The sequence below is a fragment of the Siniperca chuatsi genome, linkage group LG4 (assembly GCF_020085105.1).
Source record: "Siniperca chuatsi isolate FFG_IHB_CAS linkage group LG4, ASM2008510v1, whole genome shotgun sequence".
In the NCBI taxonomy this organism is placed as follows: domain Eukaryota; kingdom Metazoa; phylum Chordata; class Actinopteri; order Centrarchiformes; family Sinipercidae; genus Siniperca; species Siniperca chuatsi.
The window spans coordinates 11,092,934-11,115,099 of NC_058045.1; the positions used below are offsets into that span (position 1 = coordinate 11,092,934).

At 41.2% G+C, this 22,166-nt stretch overlaps 1 protein-coding gene across 2 annotated transcripts in view; it reads left to right on the forward strand.

Moving 5' to 3' along the window:
• dennd4a (DENN/MADD domain containing 4A) overlaps nt 1-22,166 on the forward strand; it is a 25,179-nt gene continuing 3,013 nt past the window's right edge. Inside the window, exons 1-27 of one of the 2 annotated variants that reach the window (XM_044194190.1) lie at nt 1-225; nt 4,869-5,199; nt 5,412-5,658; nt 5,763-5,832; nt 6,001-6,170; nt 6,980-7,218; nt 7,349-7,415; nt 7,574-7,632; nt 7,751-7,895; nt 8,223-8,398; nt 8,749-8,849; nt 10,345-10,563; nt 11,183-11,328; nt 11,815-11,835; nt 13,444-13,577; nt 13,952-14,084; nt 14,450-14,656; nt 14,779-14,907; nt 15,034-15,178; nt 16,255-16,377; nt 17,637-17,747; nt 18,276-18,350; nt 18,474-19,264; nt 19,349-19,565; nt 20,220-20,311; nt 20,398-20,573; nt 21,120-21,504. In XM_044194190.1, coding sequence (XP_044050125.1) covers nt 4,889-5,199; nt 5,412-5,658; nt 5,763-5,832; nt 6,001-6,170; nt 6,980-7,218; nt 7,349-7,415; nt 7,574-7,632; nt 7,751-7,895; nt 8,223-8,398; nt 8,749-8,849; nt 10,345-10,563; nt 11,183-11,328; nt 11,815-11,835; nt 13,444-13,577; nt 13,952-14,084; nt 14,450-14,656; nt 14,779-14,907; nt 15,034-15,178; nt 16,255-16,377; nt 17,637-17,747; nt 18,276-18,350; nt 18,474-19,264; nt 19,349-19,565; nt 20,220-20,311; nt 20,398-20,573; nt 21,120-21,504 — 4,689 coding nt within the window. In that variant the 5' untranslated portion in view covers nt 1-225; nt 4,869-4,888. The remainder of the gene's footprint in view (nt 226-4,868; nt 5,200-5,411; nt 5,659-5,762; nt 5,833-6,000; nt 6,171-6,979; nt 7,219-7,348; nt 7,416-7,573; nt 7,633-7,750; nt 7,896-8,222; nt 8,399-8,748; nt 8,850-10,344; nt 10,564-11,182; nt 11,329-11,814; nt 11,836-13,443; nt 13,578-13,951; nt 14,085-14,449; nt 14,657-14,778; nt 14,908-15,033; nt 15,179-16,254; nt 16,378-17,636; nt 17,748-18,275; nt 18,351-18,473; nt 19,265-19,348; nt 19,566-20,219; nt 20,312-20,397; nt 20,574-21,119; nt 21,505-22,166) is intronic. The other variant, XM_044194191.1, reaches the window with a different exon arrangement.

Genomic DNA, 22,166 nt, shown 5'->3' on the forward strand with positions numbered 1-22,166 from the left:
ACGTGAACCGTACAGGTCTGGATAAAACGCTGCTCGGGACTACAAGGTCTATTCGGATTCGTCCAACCCAATGTGAATTATTATTTTTTATGATAACAAATTTAGACAGAGAAAAAAAATAGCCGAAGCAAACACCGAGGAATAATATTTCTCCTTGAAAGAAATCTGGGTTTTATTTCGGCTCATATTCGCCAGATCATCTTTCAATCGCCGTGATTCTGAGATGTGAGTAGATTCTTTTTTTATTGAGAATAAAAACAAACGACGCTCACACATCCAGTCTCAATAATAAAGGTGTTTCTCGGGTATTTTGTAATACTTTGAGACTGTGATCTTATTTGTGATGATGGCTGTTAGCGTTGCAAACGGGATCCTTTGAATGATTATTTTAAGGTTGGATGGTTGATTAGGATAATTAACCGACACGGTAAATAGATTATATTTTTGTCATACAGCTTTATGCATTGCAAGAATAATTTAATGGTTTGTAGTGAGCATCGCAGCCTGTGTGTGATTCACTATATTTACAGTGCGCCCATTGGTTACAATGAAGTCATATGGAGGCTTATTTCATTGCATCCCGTGTAGATGCTCCATAAGATGGCTTCTTCTGATGTGGGCATATGAGAAAACCCCTCTGTATTATTATGGTCGCTATGGTCAGTTGTGTTTTTCAAAGGACCATTTTCTGGCTTTGTGGTAAACCAAATATTGCCAATGCACGAAATGCAAGCGTTGCAAGCCTATCGTGCAGAGTTCTTGAATATTTTTCTTTAGTATGTTTCAGGAAACCAGATTATTTTCTCGTTCATCTTCCTGCTCTATTTATCTTGGGCGTGTGTGGTTTCCTCATCAAGCAGGCAGGGTCCCCCCTGTCAAACATAAGGAATGCAAATGGATGATGAGGCTGAGGGTTGTCTTCAGGGCTAAGAGGGAACAGATGCTGAGTGAAATGTTGTGGTGGTTCCCTCCCCAGATCAGACTGCCCATCCTCCCTGCCCTCCCTGCTGTTAACACAGCTCTCTAATCCCTGCACAGCCTGGGACTGACTGTCCAGCAGCCGCTGCCTCTGTCTCTGGGGCCATAATTACAACAACACTGACGCTCAGAGCAAAAGTCTAAAAGCTTATATTTCACACCACAAAATCACATACAGTGTTAGAGAGAAGGTCAATTATTTTTAAAGGTTCAATGTCTAAATCCTGCATGACTGTTTGGGAAAAAAAATAGAGGAAAAAAAGTTCTTTGCATGAAATATAAATATGATGAGGAGAAGGAGATAATAATCGGTTATATTGTTTCAAATGTTCTAACTTCCATATTGAATTTAATCTTATTCCAGACAGTATTTTGTCAGTATTTTGTAAAACATGTTTTAATTATTTGTAGTTGACAAAGTTGTAGTTGGTTCAGTGTGGACAAGCACTGTTAAAATCCAAAGAATTTTAGATTTTAGTCATAGCTCTAAGGTTTCCCTAGATACCAAATATGTCAGGGTGCACTACAAGGAAAAGGGTTTAAAGTGATAAACAAGACATCAAGGTGTTTACATTTAATCAATGGTCTAACCATAAAAGGCATATTGCAGTATTTTAAATGATGCACTGAGACTAGCAGATACAGAAGATGAAGTGTGATGTTCTCAGACAGACTGTCGGAAAAATCTACGTTTGTGGCTCCTTGATGGTGAAATTAAAATGTTGGGAACATTATGGCACAAGTGGTTAACAAATTACTGACAATTTGTCATCTCTGTAAAGCTGACGGTTGGAGGTGACTCATAAAAACAATAGTGGATGTGAATAGGGAAGTTGGCTTGTTAGCTGGCAAGAAGAGGAAATCCGCTGTGTCCTTATTTGTGCTGCTTTTATGAAGAAAACTGTGGTCAATGAAAAGATTGCAGTTTCTGGGGAGACCGTGAGTCACTCACTTCCAGTGTTGAGCTAACACAGGCTTGCCTACAATAAGTGAGACAGTAAGAAGATAGTTGAAAATCATGTGAAAAATGAAATATCAAGTCTGGTCGAGTCAGGTTTATTTATAGGCTTTTTGTCACCAAAGCAGGTCTCAGAGGATTTTAGAAGACAAGTCTTTCTAGATTGATGGACTGAACAGTCAAAGGGATGCAATACTGTGTACAAACAAAAAAAAACAAAAAACAAAGCACAAGACACATGACAGCAGAAGGCTAATAACGTTTCTAATCTAGTGCAGTCTACCCAGCATTATCAACCTTAGACACTAATGGAAATCAAAGTAAAACTCACAAAAAACACTACTAGGAAAAAGGGAAAAACTGTGGACAGACTTGTTCACTGAGAGGTGTGTAATAGCTTCCAGATCAATACAACAAAAAGGCCAATAATATAGAGAAACATGAGATAAACAGACACATCAATTATTGTTATAGCTGTTAATTTTTATATTCAGGGTATATCTGTTGATATTTACGTTTAAAACATTTTATTCACAGGCTGTCTCAGAGACTCTGAGCAGAATACATCTGTGGTAATGACACAGCCCATTAGTCGACTTGTATTTAACAAGAACAATGTTCGTTTTAGCATCAAAGTAAGAAATGTTCAATCTCCAGTTCTGTGTTCAGTTTTAATGTTGGCAAGGATTAGATATAATTTTAGGCCTTTGCTTCCTGTTCAGAGGGAGGAATAGACGCAGTGGATGTAGTGTTAGTTCGAGCTGGAGATTACATCAATATTTAATCCTGAACTTTCCAAGTATTATATGACACATCTGCCAAGGCCATCAGCTGTATATTTAGCAGCATTCATTCAATACCTACTGAGAGCAGGTATTTTACGGATTAAATGTTTTGTCTTTCTTTATCATAATCATTGTGTTTAACAGTATCTTTTACAGAAAATTTTACGGTGACGATGGAAAGTTTGTGAACCCTCTATATTATGTATATTGCCTCAACAAATACTTGACATTGATACTGCATTTATGGGGAATTCTGGTGGGACAGCAGTCTGAGACATGTTACGTTTGCAGACATTATCTGCTCTCAAATAGGCTCTATTATAATCTAATAATCTAATAAATCTAATACAGAAAAAAAGACCATCATATGTCTTCTTTTATAGACAAATTAAAGTAGAACAGTTTTTCTAATAGACTGCTCAATATGAAATGCTTTGGTGTCATTCGTCAAAGAATGAAGAAAAGTGGAACCAGTGGAGCAACATGGAAAGGAGAATAGTTAAGCAACCACCTTAAATATGCATCAGTTGTGAAAATAATATGACATCTTGAAAGAGTCAGAATGACTCATAACACTTTTTTAATACATTTTGAAAACCTAAGTGAACAAAAGATGCAGAAGAAAAACAATACTGTTATTCATAAGTTCTACTGTAATGTGTATATTTTTCCATTAATGAAATCCAGTATTTAAGGAGATAAAAACAAAAGCTGAAAACTTTTTGCTGTTTGGCATGCTGAGTCATTGGGTATACCCACTAGGCTCAACAAGCATCACAACAGCCATCAGATAATCCGGGAACAGTGGACATAAACACTCATAAACACATGTAGGCTGAAACACTGCAAATCCATGAACAACCTTGTGATGATGAGACATCATTTGAAAAGATCACTCTCACTAATGTACAGAGCAAACAGGCTTATGAAGGAAGACATATATTTGAATTAAGTTTTTGGTGAACTGTTTCTAGTAGGCTCAGAAATTAGCCAAATAACTAAATGTAGGTGTTCTCTGACTGTCCAGTTACATGTGGCTGAATCATTCTCATCCCTCAGCATGACTAATGCTGCAATGTGCTTGCTACTATAGATTATCTTCCTTTTTCCATGTTCTCATGTTAGCGGTCAGTTTCACACCCTAAGCCTGTAAGCAGTGCTTAGCTTTCTGTCCCATCGCTCGGCCACATGGGGGAACGGCACACATATCTATTAGCTTTAAAGCCAGTGGAAGCCAAAGTCCTAAGTGGGTGAGATATGGCCACAGCTTCTTGTGTGCCATGGTTCCTAGCAGTGACACATCCAGCACAGAGGAGGGGGATAACTTTATACTAACTCTTTCATATCCCAGTGGGGGAAATAATAGGCAGCTGTTTATCAGTTTGCTAGTGAGTGTGGATGAACTGCAGAGAGAGATAAAGCAGGCTCTTCAGCTGAAGCACAATAAGCTGGCCCAGCGCTAAGAGGGCTTCCAGGGCTTCCAGGGTTCCATGCTTTGTGATAAAGCTATAACAAGCTGACTCACAGGCGCTTCCTCTATTCCTTTCTTTCTCTCGACGTTGTTGAGCACAGAATATATGTTATCTGAATATTACCTTGCTAAAAGCTCAGAAAAAGCTTTTTGCTCACACTGCAGTGCGCTCGCTCTTCATTTCCTGATGCTCACTTATGTTTCTGGTACTTTTCCTTTCCAGACATTTCTTTTTTTCTACAAAGGCATGTGTTTTATTTTACATAATCGGTCATGGCATATAGCAAGGTCATTGGTCTTAAACCCTCCCATATTTCTTGTTGAAATATGGTGTTTTTGCAGACAGGAATGCATGCTAAATGCTTCCAGATGCTCTCATTATATTCTGTTATTTCTGTAGTGTAGTATGCATTTGTAATGTAGGTAATGTCTATTTTACATGCCCCATTGTATCTCTATTCCCATGTTCAATGCAACAATTGGAGCAGCGAGACAATTAATACAGTGTGCTCAGAGAGTGATTTTAAAGGTGATATTGTTTTAGCCAGCCTAGTCCCCTCAGCCAGGTTGTTTCCTTATGGCAAAGGCCCATTTTCCTCTTGTTTTTAAGCTAGACTACATCTAGCAATATGATTAAAATGCATAATGAAATCCCTCCCGCTTCTCTACTTTTCAGCCCACAGTGTGGGATGGGAAATGATGGAGGATAAAGGGCCTCGTGTAGCCGACTACTTTGTGGTTGCCGGCCTCACCGACTCGTCCAAGCCTCTGGAGGAGGAGCTCCACTTTGATGATGCCGGTCCCAAGTCTGTGAAACCCAAAGCCCCCATCACCGACGTCGCTGTGGTGATCCGCTCCCTGGGTGAAGAGGTACCCCCGGGTTTCACCTGTGTGGAAAGCACCCCCTCAGGCCTCTCTGCAGAGCTCAATGGAGCCAGCCTCAGGGGCCCACAGATCTTCTTGTGCTTCAAGCGAGGCAGAGATAAGCCTCCACTGACAGATCTTGGGTAAGCAATAATCCTTAGTCACTGACCCTTTACTCACCCAGCACCACTAATCATTCTGCCTTGGGTCACTATAATCTGCTCTTAAACAAATGATCTAGTCTGACATCTCCTCAATGAATATATTTTCAAAGCTCTCCAGTAATATTTTTTAAGACTGTCTTGTTCCAAAATGATCATATAAAAATTCAGTCTAACACTGTCTCGTATTTCAGGATTCTGTTTGAGTGGAAAGAGAAGCTAAAGCCTGGATGTCACATCGTCCAGACCACGCCCTCAGGTCGTCCTGCCAACATCAGCAGCTCGTCGTCGCAACGCATCTACATCACCTACCGCCGCGCCCCGAAGAGCCAGCCCCACACTTCACTGGCTGTCACTGATGTCTGCATCATCATCCCTGGCAAGGGGGAGACGCCTCCTCACACCTTCTGCAAGGTGGACAAGAATCTCAACAGCAGCATGGTGGGAGAGAGCTCTGAGAACACAATTAGATCCCTAGGGTGTCCATACAAATAATGCAGGTTTTGATTGATCTGTTATGGTCTTTGTCTTTTCTCATATTCCAGTGGGGATCCTCTGTCTACCTTTGTTATAAGAAGTCTCTGGCTAAAGCAAACACAATCGCATACAAAGCAGGTAAAGTGGTGTACATAATTTGTATTATGAGCTAAACCTAATTCAGAATGCTCTCGTAATCTGATTGTGGAAATTCAGGTATTCAGGTATTCTTGCCTGTAAATAAACATGTAATGGAGTTGTGACGACTGTGTTTCACTTGGCTTTGCTGTGTGTATTTGTGTCCAGGTCTGCTGTGTAGGTACCCCAAAGAGGACTACGAGTCCTTCCCACTGCCTGAGTCAGTGCCCATGTTCTGCTTGCCCATGGGGGCTACGATTGAGTGCTGGCCAGCACACACCAAACACTCCCTGCCTGTGTTTTCCACATTTGTACTGACAGGTGCCTCTGGAGAAAAGGTAAAACTACCTACTTACATTAGAGTGACGAATAAACATGTTCCTTTCTCATAATCTTTTTTTTTATTGGACTTTTTGTGTGTTTCACTTATCTTTTTATGCCCTTCTGTGTCATGCAAAGCCCACAGAAACCTACAAACACATATTCATGTATAAGGAAACCACCACTCACTTCAGAGTTCTAAATTCAGAGTTAAGAGTGCTAACTAAGTTTCATTTACTTAATTTCAGCCAGCCTCTCCATCTTTATCTCCCCCTTTGTCTCTCTCTGCGCATTAGTATCCCTTGTGGATTCGTTTGTTGATGAACTGCTGTAGTATTTCTAGGAATACCAGACAATCTCAATCAATTTCTAAACTCTGACTGGAATCAAAAATGTTCTAAAGGCTGTGTTTGGAATACTAAAAGGCGTTTAGTCTTTGAATGCAATGCAGCATGAAAGATTTTTTTGCGGCTCATCTTTTGAATAATGGATAGCTCATGCACCACTTGGGCTGGTGCATAAGTTTTAAATGCTGAATGCCTCAGTGCTCACTCCTTCTTCCCTGGAACCTCTAGTCTGCAGACTAGTCTCCTGGCACTTCATGTCTGCAATGAATTGTTTATTTATTTAGGAGGAACAACTTCAAAATGGAGTCACCACAACATCTTAGCTGAATAAGTTCTTTCAAAAGGACCTCTGACTACTGTGGTTTATGTCTTTGTAAAGTTTGCATCAGAATGTTAACAAGTCTTTTTGTGTGTGTGCATACTTGTGCATGTATTGGATACTCTTTATGCTGATTATGCTGCAATCCTTTTGCTTGCAGGTGTACGGAGCAGCCATCCAGTTCTATGAGCCTTACTCAGAGGAGAACCTGTCTGAGCGTCAGCGCTCACAGCTTGGCCTGCCAAGCTCTGATCTTGGACCTGATGGAACCAGGAGTGTTTACAGCAACAAGAGCATCTGTCTGCTCTCCCACTGGCCCTTCTTCCAGTCCTTCAGGAGCTTTCTCACTTTTCTCTACCGATACTCCATCTCTGGACCACATGCCCTGCCTATTGAAAAGTTAGTTACAGATTCATTCTCTTTGTTGAAGTCATTCACTCTGGTTCAAATATTCAGGTCTATTCTTAGTCTTGCAGACAGCATTGGGTGCCCTTGCTGCTTTATTAAGTGATTATTTTTTTACTCACAGGCACATCTCTCACTTCATGCAAACTGTGCCATTCCCCTCTACTCAGAGACCACGCATCCTAGTGCAGGTGAGCTTAAAATGTGAAATTTGATGAGTGAAGTAATGACATCAGTTCTGTATGCTTGCTTTATTTGGTTTAACATGAATGTCTTAAAACACATGGTTGTCTCAGCCTAAATCCTCCACCCACTGATGCTCTAACACTCTCCTGTGTGTCTCCCACAGCTCTCTCCACATGACAGCCTGATACTCAGCCAACCTGTGTCCTCTCCACTGCCTCTCAGGTAGGGAAACATGAGTGAAATGCACAATTAGAACATGAAGACATACTGTATTTGCTGTTGTCTTGATCTGGAACCATTTAATTTATTTGTGTGTGTGTGTGTGTGTTTTGTGCTGTAGTGGTGGAAGCCTCTCCACATTACTACTGAATCTGGGCCCGAAGAACGCAGCCACTCTGCTGGTGCTGGCTGTCACAGAGCACAAGATCCTGGTTCATTCTCTGCGTCCAGCTGTACTCACCAGTGTTACAGAGGCCCTTGTGTCTGTAAGTCTTTTGTTCTTTTCATTCCTTTTCGCTTTTTCTCATAATAACACTAAAGAGGGTGGTCTTTAATGTGATTATAGGCACAATGGTGGATGAGGTAAGAGGTAGAGCTGTGGCGTCAATGAATTGCCCATAATCACATCAAAGAAGACCATCTGGTATTAAAGATGTTCAAGCAACAATTAGCTCTGAAAAACGTTCTTTAAAAAAATGCGCATATGAAATTCTCAAAAAATAAGACAGATTACTGTCTAGCTCCCTGTTTAAATCTCGATGCATCGATCATATTGAGGCATTATACTGATGGAAATGTCTCCTCCCTTTCAGATGATCTTCCCCTTCCACTGGCCATGCCCCTACATCCCTCTGTGCCCGCTGGCGCTGGCCGGTGTGCTCAGTGCGCCATGCCCTTTCATAGTGGGTGTGGACTCCCGATACTTTGACCTTTATGTGCCCCCAGCTGACATCAGCTGTGTGGATCTGGATACCAACACAATCTCCCAGTAAGTGACCTCTAACCACAACTGCACTGTGATAGATGGCCACCTTCAACTTTAAGACACCATCATCTCATGGTTTAGGTTTTTATTGGTCTGATGATGAAAGTTCTTTCCAAGGTTATTGGTATCTGTCAGTAAGAGCCTCTTATATAACGATAAGAGCTGCAATGTGAAATATTTGTACTGTACAAAAAAGTACATTTGGGTACCGCTGGACTCCTACATCAATTCGACAGATAGAGAGATTAAATTATCAGTGCTGATGTCAGTGAATCTGTCCTCCTCCTTATATCTCTTTGCAATGTTTCTTGACTGTCCTCCCGTCTAATGAAAACCATATGGTGTGCTTTCAGAAAAGACGACAAGAAGGCTTTAACGTGGAAAATCTTGCCCAGGAGAGCCTGTAAACATCTTCTGAATGCCCTGAATAAGCTCTATCAGCAGCTCACTGAGGGTGAGTCCAGTCTGATGCTGCATCATTTTATATGTGGTTTCATTAATTATTTAGTTTGGCTACTTGAGTCTGTTGAGTCAGCCTGTACAGTCTATTTTACAGGAAAACTCATTGGATGCTTACACTGTTATATAAAACCATCTTACGATGTTTAGTGCATCCCAGGAGATATTGTTGATGAAATGTAATTTAGTCTTTATGGCATACCCACTCCTGCTCAACCTGCCTCATTAATTTTTACTTAAATTAGTCATTTACTGTGATTCCCAGAATTGCTTTTGCCCCTTTACTCAGATTTCAGCATGTCATCTAGCTGAATGTATTAGGGTATATTATGATCTGTCTGCAGTAAAAACAGAAATATCTGCTTCTTCTAACATGGATTTTCTTTCTCTGTGACAGATAAACATCAATGCAAAATGAATCCCAGCCTAGAAAGAAGCTCTTTGATTGTGACAGATTAACATTTACCTTTGATGTTTTCTGCTATCACACTCCATTTTAGCTGAACTGAAAATATAATATCAGGTGGAGGTGGTCTATTTTTGGCCAGTGATAGTGAAACATACAAAATGCACCCAGAAATTAATTGCTTGCTAATAGTTGTTTATAACTGTGTTATAACGGTGCAATATTTTAGCCACGCTAGTGTTGTGGCTCATGGCGTCCTCCATTTTGGTCCAGAGTCCAGAGTGAACATTTTGTGCAGACATTCATGGTCCCCAGAGGGTGAAGCCTACTGACTTTGTTGATCCCCTGATTTTTCCTTTAGCAGTTCTGAGTGAAATGTCGCAACAACTATTGAATGGATTCCCATGAAATTTGGTACACACATTCATTCCCTCAAAATTAATTGTAATCTTTGGTGATCCCTTAACTTTTCATCCAGCACCATCATCAGATCAAAATCTTAATTTGTTCAGTTCAGCCTCAGCTCTACTTTGTGTTTATTGCTACTTACCAAGTGTTAGTGTGTTAACATGCTAAACTAAGATGCTGAACATAGTAAACAAACATGCTGAACATTAGCATGTTAGCATTGTCCTTGTGAGAATGTTAGTTTGCTGACATTAGCGTTTAGCTCAAAGCACCTCTGTGCCTATAAGTACAGCCTCACAAAGCTGCTAGTGTGGCTGTGGACTCTTTTTTGAGAACAGTAACAGTATACCTTGGCTTTATGCTAGTTGTCACATTTTGGGGAAAGTGACGGCATTTGCACTATTTGCATTGTTTCAGCATTGATGGTATTCATTGTGGTATCTGCATTTTAGAAGGTAATATATATGTCTGTTATTTGGTTAGCTAAAGTATTGTTGGAGCTATGTGCTGGTTAAATAGAATAACAACTAACAAGTTTAAAACAATTTTCTCTCTGCAGTGTGTTTCTATTCTTGCCCCCCACTGAATATTTTGTGATAAACTCTTTCTGTGCTTCCAATTTTTTGTTGCCATGTTGTTTATACATTCTACATAATCTACTGTTATGTGCTCTCAGGTGGTCAGCTGAACCGTGAAGGCGTGCAGATGGAGCACACAGTAACTGACAGTGAGCTCAATGGTGGGAAGAGCCTCCACACTCTGGAGCTGGAGATCCAGGAGGCCTTCCTGCGCTTCATGGCAGCCATCCTACAAGGTTACCGCTCCTACCTGCTGCCCATCACCCAAGCCCCCTCTGAGAAGACCACTGATGCCAGTTCTCTCTTTGATCTCCAAGGTAAACTTCAGTCTCAGTTTGCAATGTTATACTCTATGTAATCACAAAACACGTACATATGTATGTATGTAACCACAAAAACACGCTGACACGCTATTGCTGCCATGTCTATATGTGATTTGGTGCTGTAGTAGGTCAGGGGGTTAAAGTCTGAGTGTGCTGCATCAAAGTTTGGCCTAAATCACTGCTGTAATGAGTCTAGTGATTTAACTTAAGCCTCACTGGAAATTAGGCTGACAAGTCCACCAAGAGTAATAGCACAATGTCTCCGCACATCTGTGTGCTCTTATGTAAGCGGAGCAGTGGAGAACTACTTGTTTCATACCACGGTATTCATTTCCTTTAAATGTTGGTTAAGTCTGCATGTTGTCCCTATAAACATTCTGAAACAGCTTGATAAGTGAATGTCGAGTTTTAGAATCTGATATAGAGCTATGTGCTGGTTCAATAGAATAACAACTAACCAGTGTGTTTCTATTCTTGTCCCCCACTGAATATTTTGTGATAAACTCTTTCTGTGCTTCCAATTTTTTGTTGCCATGTTGTTTTGAATTGAATTGAAGTGATGTCAATACCCACTTGTCATGTTTGTCATTACATAATGTGTTATGTATCATAGGCTTCCTGAAGAGCAGAGACCGCTCCCATCAGAGGTTTTACTCCCTCATGACCAAGACTCAAATGTTCAGCCGTTTCATAGAGGAGTGCTCCTTTGTCAGTGATAAAGATGCCAGCCTGGCTTTCTTTGATGAGTGTGTTGATAAGGTGAGGTTTGCAGCTAATTTATTATTTATTCATTATGGATTTATTTTCTGTGTCAGAGACAATTCATCAGAAGTACTGCATCATTCTGCTGTGTAGGAACAAATGCTCCAATAACAATATTTAGTCTGGCCTCCACCGGTGTGCAGAAGAAAAAAGCAGAGGCATGTAGAGAAAAGATTAATCACATGCTGTCCTCTCAATTAAGATGTCTTGTTAAGGTCTTGGTTTAATTTGAAAAGCTAATAAGCAAATAACAGGAACTAATAGAAAGAAACAAATAGTAATTAACACTCCAACATCTCCCTTGAGCCTGTTATTAACATCAGCACTAAGCTTTTCTCATCTCTAATGTGCCCTTTTTAAAAGTGCTTTTCTGTCTTTCTGTACTTTTTTGGTCTGTCTATTGTTGTCCTCTTCTTCTTCTCTGATGTTCTGCCTTTTGTCTTTTCTGCTGCTCTCTTTGTCACCATGGCCCCTGCCTGGTAGCTATTCACCAATGGAGGCAAGGTAAGCTACCAGAGCTTGTGTTGGAGTTTAAACCTTTTATGTTTGTGAGGGTGAATGTTTGGTTGTTTTTTTAATACTTTTCCCCCCCTTTTTGGCAGTAGTAGCATCAGGCATGATCCTAATCAAAGTGTTTCCCATTGTTCTTAGCACGTGACTCAGTGACTTGAGTGTTTGGTGTGTGTGTGTCCTGAATAAATCAAATGGGAGTGGGGCTAAAAGTGAAGGAAAGGCCTTGAATGTGAGGATGTGCATTAGCTGAGGTTATAAAGAACTGTTAGAGACTCTTGAGGTGACGCTGAGACAGTGAGATTAATTATTTGTGCTTGCCATTTGCTGAGATGACTCTGTGCACTATCCTGACTCAAAGTCTCTCTGAAATACAATAGCGAAGATGACAGAGGAAGACAGAGGCGATAATTCATATTAGTTGAAAATGAGTTTTGTTGTTGAAATCCCATGGGTGTGGACTAGTCCTACTCATTGTCAATCATGAGGTTAATCATTTGGGGATTTGACAGCTTCTATTAATGCAACTTGCCTACACATGTTTTGTAACACGCAAAAAAAAGGACAAAACATCCTCCTCTCCTCCAAATAAAACTCTCTGTGCTTGCAAACTTGTGCAATCAGGAAGTCACATTTACATCCTGCATGAGCAGTTAGAGCTCCTGTATGAGTGGTCATTGCGGTTATTATTGAGAAGTGGAAGCATTGATTCATTCAGCGTCGATGCTGCTGAAGTTGACAACAAGTGCATGATTGAGAAAGACCTCTTGGGTGTAAGAGGAAGGGCAATAAGCGGAGAAACACTGAGCCAAATCAAAGCGAGGGCAAATAGGTCAGTGAGAGTCAGTTGACTGAATCATCCACTCAACTGAGTGGAACAAATCCTGTAACACAGTAGCACCAGGGAGCTATTCAGCCGCTGCCATATTATTAACGTTTTTGTGACGCTCATGTCCGAGATAAGCAGGTAATCTATTCAGATAAGCCAAGTGACTTCACATCAGCATAGCAGGCTTTCTATGATTTCCCAGACAGCTATTCAGTAGTGATTTTCAGTAGTGAAGAACATGTGGGCTTTACCTTGCCATGCAACACAAAGGAGTGCCACTGCTGTTGTTCTCAGACAGGCAGGAAGGCAGTGGAGCTGTGTACACTTTTCTCTATACAGCCGATCAGTCAGTCAGGTCTGAGCTGAAGGAAATGTGGCAGTTTAGTATCAAGCATTGCTGCCAAAGTGGTACAGTTTAATGGTTTCATGTCCCTGGAGCAACATGGCATCAGTTTTGTCCAGGTCACTGCAGCTTGGATTCATTTAGTCTTGGAGGATTCATAGGATCAAGCCCCTGCCTTGGCAGTGCCCTTTAGATAAACAAGGTGGGGACACGGGCCATATTTCTGATGTAGATGGACTCATTACTGACATCTGGTTGTCCTCACTGACCCTCATATCTGATCTGATCTGAGGGCTCATACAGTATCAGATGTCCATGAGCCTCCAGGCAGCATTAGCACCTATATATTTGTTTTTATGGCAAAGCTAAGAGGAAAGATGAAGAACAGAGGGAAGAACAATGATGTCTGTGTGTTTCTCTTGAAAACCAGATGGACAGCGATCGGCCAGAGGAAACCAGACTGATCGAACTGGATGAATCCCACCGCAGTGAGCACACGGTCTATGTCAACCCTCCAGAGCTGCCTCCACTACCACAGGGAGAAGAGCATCCTCTGTGCTATAGGTACCACACTGCAGATTAATCTCTAAGGGATCGATTCAAGACAGGCTCTTTTCTTTTGTAGTGTGTGTCTGTGTAAGACACACACTACAAAAGAAAAGAGCACTTCTCACCAACACTGGGTGTACACAATGCAGCTCCCAAAAAAAGACTTACTGTAAATTGCCTCTATTGTTAAAGAATTTGTCACTGCTTCAGGGCTTTGTGATTATTTTGACCCGGAACACACCGCTTTTGGATTCTTATGTCAGTGCTCAAGCTTCCAGCGTGTGAGCCATACTATTGTGCATGTCACTTGGCTTGCCAGTATTTATCTGGGATTGGTGTCTGTTTCAGTTTATATCAGGGTATGTGAGTGAGTATATGTCTTTCTGCAGCTACTCTGGGTTCCCTGTGCTGAATGCTGAGCTTTTGGAGCCACTGGAGGGACCAAGTCCTCCATCAGCAGGCATGGCTTCACGCCACAGCAGCCCAGCCAGTCCTATGGCCATCTTTAGACGCTCTAAACAGGTCAGCAGTATGAGTAGTGAGATTTTCTTGAAAATAGACTAGGAAATGCCATTACTTTTTACTCAGTCTTAGAGGTGAATGATGATACTGTATTTGTTCTAGAAATACCATATATAAAGAAAACCTTCAATTACCCTTGATTTGTATGTCTTTTACTAGCGTTTTCTATTGAGAAGCCATATAATTTGATCCTTATTTCATGTTTTTTGTTTCTTTTTATGTTTGTAATTTAAGAATTTTAGCTCATTTAATTGCTGCACTCATTGTATATAAGGATGGATAAGGGTATAAATGTGAATGCTAAATGCAAATCTGGATGCTAAAGGACAATGATTAATTTCTACATGTGATCTTTTTTATCTCAGGAGATCAAATCAGCTCAAAGGATGGCCAAAACCTATTCGTCTATGCCTCAGATGTGGTCCAAGTGTCTGCTGCGCCACTGCTATGGCCTGTGGTTCATCTGCCTACCAGGGTTTGTTGGCACCTGCCACTCTAAGGTCCGGGCTCTTCGTACAGCTTACGATGTGCTGAGGAAGATGCAGGACAAGAAATTGCAGGCTCCAGATGAGGTGGGAAACTGCTAAGTATAAGACAACCACACAGCTATAGACATACTTAGTAGTGTAGATTTTGATAAATTGAATTACAGTGCACATTTTTAATTTTTAAATCCTGGTATTTTCTGTCGAAGGTGTGTTACCGTGTGTTGCTGCAGCTGTGTGGACAGTACAGCCAGCCAGTCCTGGCTGTCAGGGTGCTGTTTGAGATGAAGAAAGCTGGAGTTCAACCCAATGCTATCACCTATGGGTACTACAACAAGGTGCGTGCTATTTGTATGTACTGTACATACATACAAGTAAGCAAGCTAATCTGACTCTAAATTGAACAGTTTAGTTTAAGTCTGACAATGAATGACCACATATACTGTACATGTTCATTGCTCTAGGCGGTGTTGGAGAGCACCTGGCCCTCCACCACCAGAGGAGGCTACTTTTTGTGGGGAAAGCTGAGAAATGTGGTCCTAGGTGTGCTCCAGTTCAAACAAGCAGGGAGAAAACAACAGACTCCGCACAGAGATCCTCAGCTGTCAGGTAAGAATACTAATGTCCTGACTCAGGTATGCATTATATTGATTTTTTGCTGATACCTGATATCTGGTACCCCCTAATGTCCATGTTAATTTCAGCACACTGATATTTTTCATTTTATTAGCAATACTTCCACAAACATCTGGTCAAACATCTTTGTTTTAGCATTTATTCTCTAGAAAGTGAATCCTTAAATGTTGACTGCCAGTGAAAACAAGTTTTTACAAATATTAAAAAGGTGAAATATGGTCCCTACAGTCATCACAAGTTTTTAGAAATGCACAGAAAGTTAGACATGAATTTAAATGTATTCATTTAAAATTGGCAAGTAATCACAAAGAGTACAGCAATAAGAAAAGAAAACACACTCTTTTACATTAACAAATGAATCATCACTGCGATTTATCAGCCAGAACATATTTTTAAGCATTTATTGCCCAATGTCAGTATGATAACTGATACAGTATATCATACACTCCCACACTGACTGATTGTTTTATACCCAAGACTAATCAGGCCTTAAATTGTTTGAGATTGCATTAAGTTTAGCAGTAATTACTTTTAAATTGCACACAAATTCAGTAAATGATGACTGAAAATGTACAATGTTTCTTACTTCCTGTAGTTCGTAATGAATAGACATGTAAATGAGTGCTCTAATGAAAACATCATGCTTTACACCATATATTGTAACGTTGTTGTTGTTGTGGGTTAATTTTGATCTCATTCACTTCACAAAGAGGATTTTATATTAAATTTCAAAAGTGGAAATGCGATCATGTGGAGGAACATGATTCATTAGTTACTTCAGTGAATAATTCTTTGGTGAATTTACAAGTTGTGAAATGAAAATGTGCACTTTAATTGATTAATTCAACCCCCCTTTTTGCTTTTCTTTGAAGTAAAAATAAGACAGAAAAGTGAAACCTTGATTCTCTTTTGGCACTCTGGCATCCTTTCATTCACTGAGTGTTTACACAGTGCTCTTGTACCAGCTGGGTTCTGGTCTTATAATCCTGTTGGTACTCTGTCATTTGTTTTAACCTTTCATCCTCTCCCTTTCTGTTATCTCCCTTCAGACGGCAGTGATCTTGACACAGTCAGTCATGGCAGTTTGGACAGTGCTAATGACTCTGCTGAGCGCACCTCCATTGACACTGACTTCACTAAAATGGACTCCAGTGATGATGGATTTAGTACAGGTAGGAAGCCACAGCTCTGCTTCTTTCTTCTTCTAACTATTTCACTCTCATCCTTTAATTGTGTCACTGCTGCTCCTTGTGTCTCATCCTCTCAGGAAAAATCCAATTTTAATTTGCTTTGATTTAATTTACCTCCTTAAAAGTGACCAAACTGCGTGATTCATCAACCTTAATTTTGCATTTCTCTTCTCAAATATCACTGTACTCAGATAAATTGTTTTGCGTCATTGCACTCTGCACATTCTGCTTTCTGTCAATCACCTGACACCCACAGAAAGAAATGAAAGTCTCCAGAACCAAGAAATGCCAATTCAAAACTGTGTCACCTTATAACTGTTGAATCCAAGAAGTAACACATGTTACAGCAGCTCATCTGAACAGTCAAAAGTACAAATGAATACATAAATAACACCATCAAGTTAATATTTTAAAATGATTTTTTTAAAATAACAATTGCTAATTACATCCCAATGACATTTAAAATGAATTTAAAATTTAAACTAGGCAATCATCAGGAGCGACATTCACATCCATAAAATCTTTGCAGGTACTGGGTAACAATAATCTGCACTAAAATGCTCCCAATTCCTCTTTTATTTGCATGGACTCAGGAGAAGAAGACCATTTGTGGACAAAACATTGTCATGTCCATGTAGAATTAAAGAAAAATTGGTAACATTATGCAAGTTTTTTTTGTGTCTTTTTGCAAAAAATGTAAACTAGACTTTGATAACAAATGGACTAGCTGCCTTGACGAACACACAGTTTGTACTTTTGCGTTACATTATGACTAATGTACTGTAGATAAAGGACAGTAGAGACAACATGGTTTATAGTGGTCTATCAGCAGGCTAAAGCTCTTATACTAACAATATCATGAATTTGAATCTGGATCACAACTTGTCTTATCTTTCGTATCCCTCAGCAGTCGAAATTCTGTAAGAATAAAATAAATCACAGCAGAGGAGGTTTGTACTTTTCCCTGCAGTTTGACCTTGTAAATTTTATGCAAGTTTTCAAAGACTTTATTTTTCTCTCCTGTTTTTCTATTCTGGGAGCGTTATGTGCTGTAAGCTGTACGGAATGTCACCACGCTCTGTTGAGGAGAAACTCTCAGATCAGTTGTCTCTTATAAAGCATCCATGGGGACTAAAAAGCTGTTTTTTGATTCACTCAGCTCTTTCTGAAAGGGGAAACTAAGCAAAAAAACTAAATATATCACTGTTTTTCAGAAGAGTAAAGCTCCTGCTATTTTTCAGGTGGACAGTCAGACCAAGGCTACGATTCACTGTCCAAAGAGGAGGAGAGGATATGTGGCAGAGAGAGTGACAACACACCACTGGTGGAAGGCAAAGGGTCGAGGCAGTCCAGTGAGTTATGGATTAGCTATCTCTAATTTTTGATACTTAGTTACCATTCTGCGGGAGTGAATCACTGCTTACTGGCAGCGAAATGAACACTCTGTCTTTAAAAGCTGGGTTATCATATCGCAGTGTGGGTGTAATGTATTCTCCACCCGTCCATTTGCTCTTATATTTAGATGTTTTCAAGCAACAGATTCTGTTGATGGATGAATGTGTTATGTAAGCAGGTGACTGTTTGCATGACAGGATTTGTCTTGAATTTAACAACATGCTGTGTCTGAAACAATCTATGTTCCAGCTTTCGTGATCAATAGTCCTCATTAATCGGTGTGGTGCTTCATCAGAGGCTCCAGCAACCTCTAAGTGTTTATAGATATAATCAAATGAATCCTTTGCAGTAATAAAATGTGTGATTTCCCATTTTAAATGTAGATTTTACATGATTGCAATACTGTTAATAGAGTGGCTAAATGCACAAAAAGGTCTTTTAGTGTTAGTATCTCCTTAACGATTTGGTATCACTTAAATCTCTAGCACCTGAGATCGAGGTTCCAATCAGCATCATCTCTCCTTCTTCTAGAAGCTGCAAATTAACAGATGTCAGTGCAGGTAAGTTTTATTTATAAAGAAGTTTGTCAAGAAGCCATTATGATTATGTATTAAAGCCACAGATCAGAGTCTTACTGAATGGGAGCTGAATGTCTTGCCACATATGTTTTTTTTTTGTCACAGGCAATGGTAACAGGCTGGTTTCCAGTCCGTCTAGTGACACCATTCTGTGTGGAGTTCTGCCAAAGACAGAGAGGCCAAAATCTCTGGATTTGTCTGGTGGACAAGGAAATCTGAGGCTCACCGTCCCTCACCTTGGCTCAACAAAGCAGCACCACCTAGCTGCTGACAGACTGCAAGGGTTAGAAGAAGAGGAGCCAGAGACTGATAAACAGAAACCTCTGGTGGAGAGAAGTGTCAGCTGCAGCGGTGGGACTGTGAGGAGAACAGGTATTGAGATGGGGTTTGATCCCCTGTCACTGATTGCGACAGATACAGTACAACAGAGTGATCAGGAGAACAGCAGCACGCCCACGGCCCGCCGCGACCTCGCAGAAGAGATTGAGATGTACATGAATTATGCCAACAGCCCTCTGAGCAGCCGCACACCCAGCATGGACTTGCAGAACCCCTCAAGCCCTTTGTTTCAGTCCGCCTCATCTCCTCACACCTCCCCACGACCCTCCACCATGCTCCGCTCCAACACACACCTCCCACTGCCTGTCAAACCAAAGGAGAGGCTGAGGTCGTCACCGTCTCTTCCTTTGGGTGTCTCTCACAAAGACAGGGAGAGACCTTCCTCCTTGGTGTCACCCTCCTCACCTACTCCCTCCACCTCATCCTTCTCCATGGACTCACTGTTCACTCCAACTCTGGACATCTTCAAGAGCAGCGTCATATCAGCAGGGAAAGGCGTGGCTGAGAAGGCCAGTCGCCTCTACTCTCGTCTGTCCTCCCAGACTTCATTAACACAGGTTGGTAGTGCAGCATTTTCCCTAATTCCCTATTCCCAATCAAACTGCCTCCACAATTAATTTTTTCTTCCTCCTCTCCTGCAGGATGCAAACTGTGACCGGATTAGTGTTTCCTCACTGACCTCAGGAGAGGCAGACTGCTCCTCGCTGCTTGATAATGACTCCTGTCTTGACCCAGATGGCTTTACTTCCCCCCAGCACGGCAGCGTGTCGCGCCTCAGGAGGAGCCCAGTTGTGGGTCATACCAACCTGGGCAGCCCCAGCACCCCCAACAAAGTGTTCAGACACAACTCCTTCTCTGGTTTGTTGCACATCCTATAATCAGTCTGCATAACCAATATTGTTTGAATAAAGCTGCTAGTTTTTACTTTGATATGTGGAATCTTGAAGTGTTTTCTTTAGACAAGCAGCACAATCCATATTTATTTAAAGTAGTTTGCAATCTTTATGAAAGCATCTCCGATGTGAAAAAGTCATGGCTAACAGACATGCTCATTAAATTGCTATTTGAACTGCAGCATTGTATTGGTTCCCAGCAAAACACTTCTTGACAATCTAAATTTAGAGTAAGAGTGGGGCTCAGTAATGGAGAGGGTCGGGAGTTGTTCTGTGCGAAACTAGGCCAGCAGGCATGGGGGCTGATTCAGTGTGTAGGCTTCTCTGCACTCAGCCACAGGCCCTCTGCTAAACATAAACATGTGAACATGCACACGTGCAATCACACTCACGTGCACACTCCCAGACACACCAATGTGAAACACAGATTAATTAAACCTGCATCGCAAAAAAAAAAAAGGAAATGTCCACTGACTGTACAGTTTGAAGAACGGGTTGCTGCTTTGTTTTATTTTTCCACTTTTGCTTTATTTAAGCAAGATATTTATAGCTGTGATTGTTGTGTTAAATCTTGCCTTTGTCTTGTGTGTCTAATTGTATAATCCTCCATCGTATCCAGGTGGTTTGGCACTTCCCTCTAAAACTCCTCACACTCCAGATTCCTCCCCCGACACCAGCCGCTTTCAACCCACTCCCAATTACACCATAGAGGTAAGATAGTCACATCCCTTATCAGACACTGTAGACTGACTCAGACTATCATGATTTCCTCATCGTCCTGCTGCTTTTTGTTGTAGGTGCTGATGTCCAGCTGTTCACTTTGTAAGACGTGTGACTGTCTGGTGTATGATGAGGAGATCATGGCTGGCTGGACAGCAAATGACTCCAACCTTAACAGCACTTGTCCCTTCTGCGGCACAGCCTTCCTGCCCTTCCTCAATGTGGAAATCAAAGACCTGAGACCACAGAGCAGGTATATGCGCCCTTCACACAGACCTACACATAAAGTACACAAACACTATGAATAATTAATCAAGTACTTCCATCATTTCACACTGAATTCAGTAATAATATGAGGTTTAATATATTTGATCTCTTATTCTAGATTGTCTATTTTTATATTGTCTTGCTAGCTATCTGACACTTTTTCGAACAAAGAACTGACTCACACACACACAAATCCTTGTACTTCTATCTTTGTGAGGACCGTCATTGACATAATGCATTCCCTAGCTCCTTACCCCAACCTTAACCATCACAACTAAATGCCTAACCCTCACCCTAACCTAATTCTAACCTAACCCTTAAAATGAAGTCTTAACCTTCAAACAACCCTTTGAAGTTGTGAGGACAGGCCAAAATGTCCTCACGTTCCAAAAATGTCCTCACTCTGTAGGTAAAACACGTGTTTCAGTCCTCACTATGTAGCAAGTACAAGTACACACACATACACACTAAGACACAACATCTTTTATCCCTCTGGCCTCTTTAAACAGATCCACTCTGTGTCTCCCCTAAGGTCTTCTAAGGAAAGTAATCCTGTTACAGAGGAGGACACATTGGCGTCACTCAATCCCGAGGCCAAAATGTCTGCTGCAGACTGTGCAGCTCAGTCACCTGCAGAGCAGAAGCTTGAGAGCAGCGAGAGTGCTGAGCCGTCAGTCTCAACCCCACCCTCCGCCTCTGATCCGGTGACGGTGCCCTACCTGAGTCCTCTAGTTCTGTGGAAGGAGCTGGAGAGCCTGCTGGTGAATGAGGGCGACCAGGCCATCTCCTCCCCAAGTGTTGTCGACCAACACCCCATCGTCTTCTGGAACCTTGTGTGGTACTTCAGAAGGCTGGAGCTGCCGAGTAACCTGCTGGCTCTTATCCTGGCCTCCCAGCACTGTAGCCATGGAGACCAGGTATCTGTCCGTCAAGCTCACCCACATATAGTTGTGTGTAGATTGACCCATTAACCGTAAAGCCATCATTTTATCAACTCTGTTTTTAAAGGAATACATTATGGTATATATGCTTATTCACTTTCTTGCCATGAGTTAGAGTATTAATACCACTTTCATATCTGTATGAAGCTACAGCCAGCAGCTGTTTAGCTTAGCTTAGCACAAAGACTGGAAACGGGGAAACAGCAAGCCTGGCTCTGTCTAAAGTAGGCTTGTGCCAATTGATTATTGACGGTCTGCTCCCTACTGTGCATTTGAAGAAGATGTTTCTGGTGGAGTGGCATGTCTGTGTCCGGTGATCCCTTTTCCATCTGCCAATCCTGACAAGTGCACTGTGCAGTCTGACAAAACCCTGCATCTCCATTCTCCATATACCTGCTCACCAAAGCTTTGGCCAAGAGAGTGGTATTGATCTTCTCATCTAACTCTCGGCAAGAAAGCGAATAAGCATATTTCCCAAAATGTCAAACTATTCCTTTAAACCTCCTATGTGTATGGTAAAAAAAAAATCCCACTTTGGTGACTCCTAGTGGTAGTTTCAAAAAAGACACTGTCAAAACAGAGCAATGCATAAAAGCAGCACTTAGACAATAACATTTTTTACTGGGAACATCTCTTTT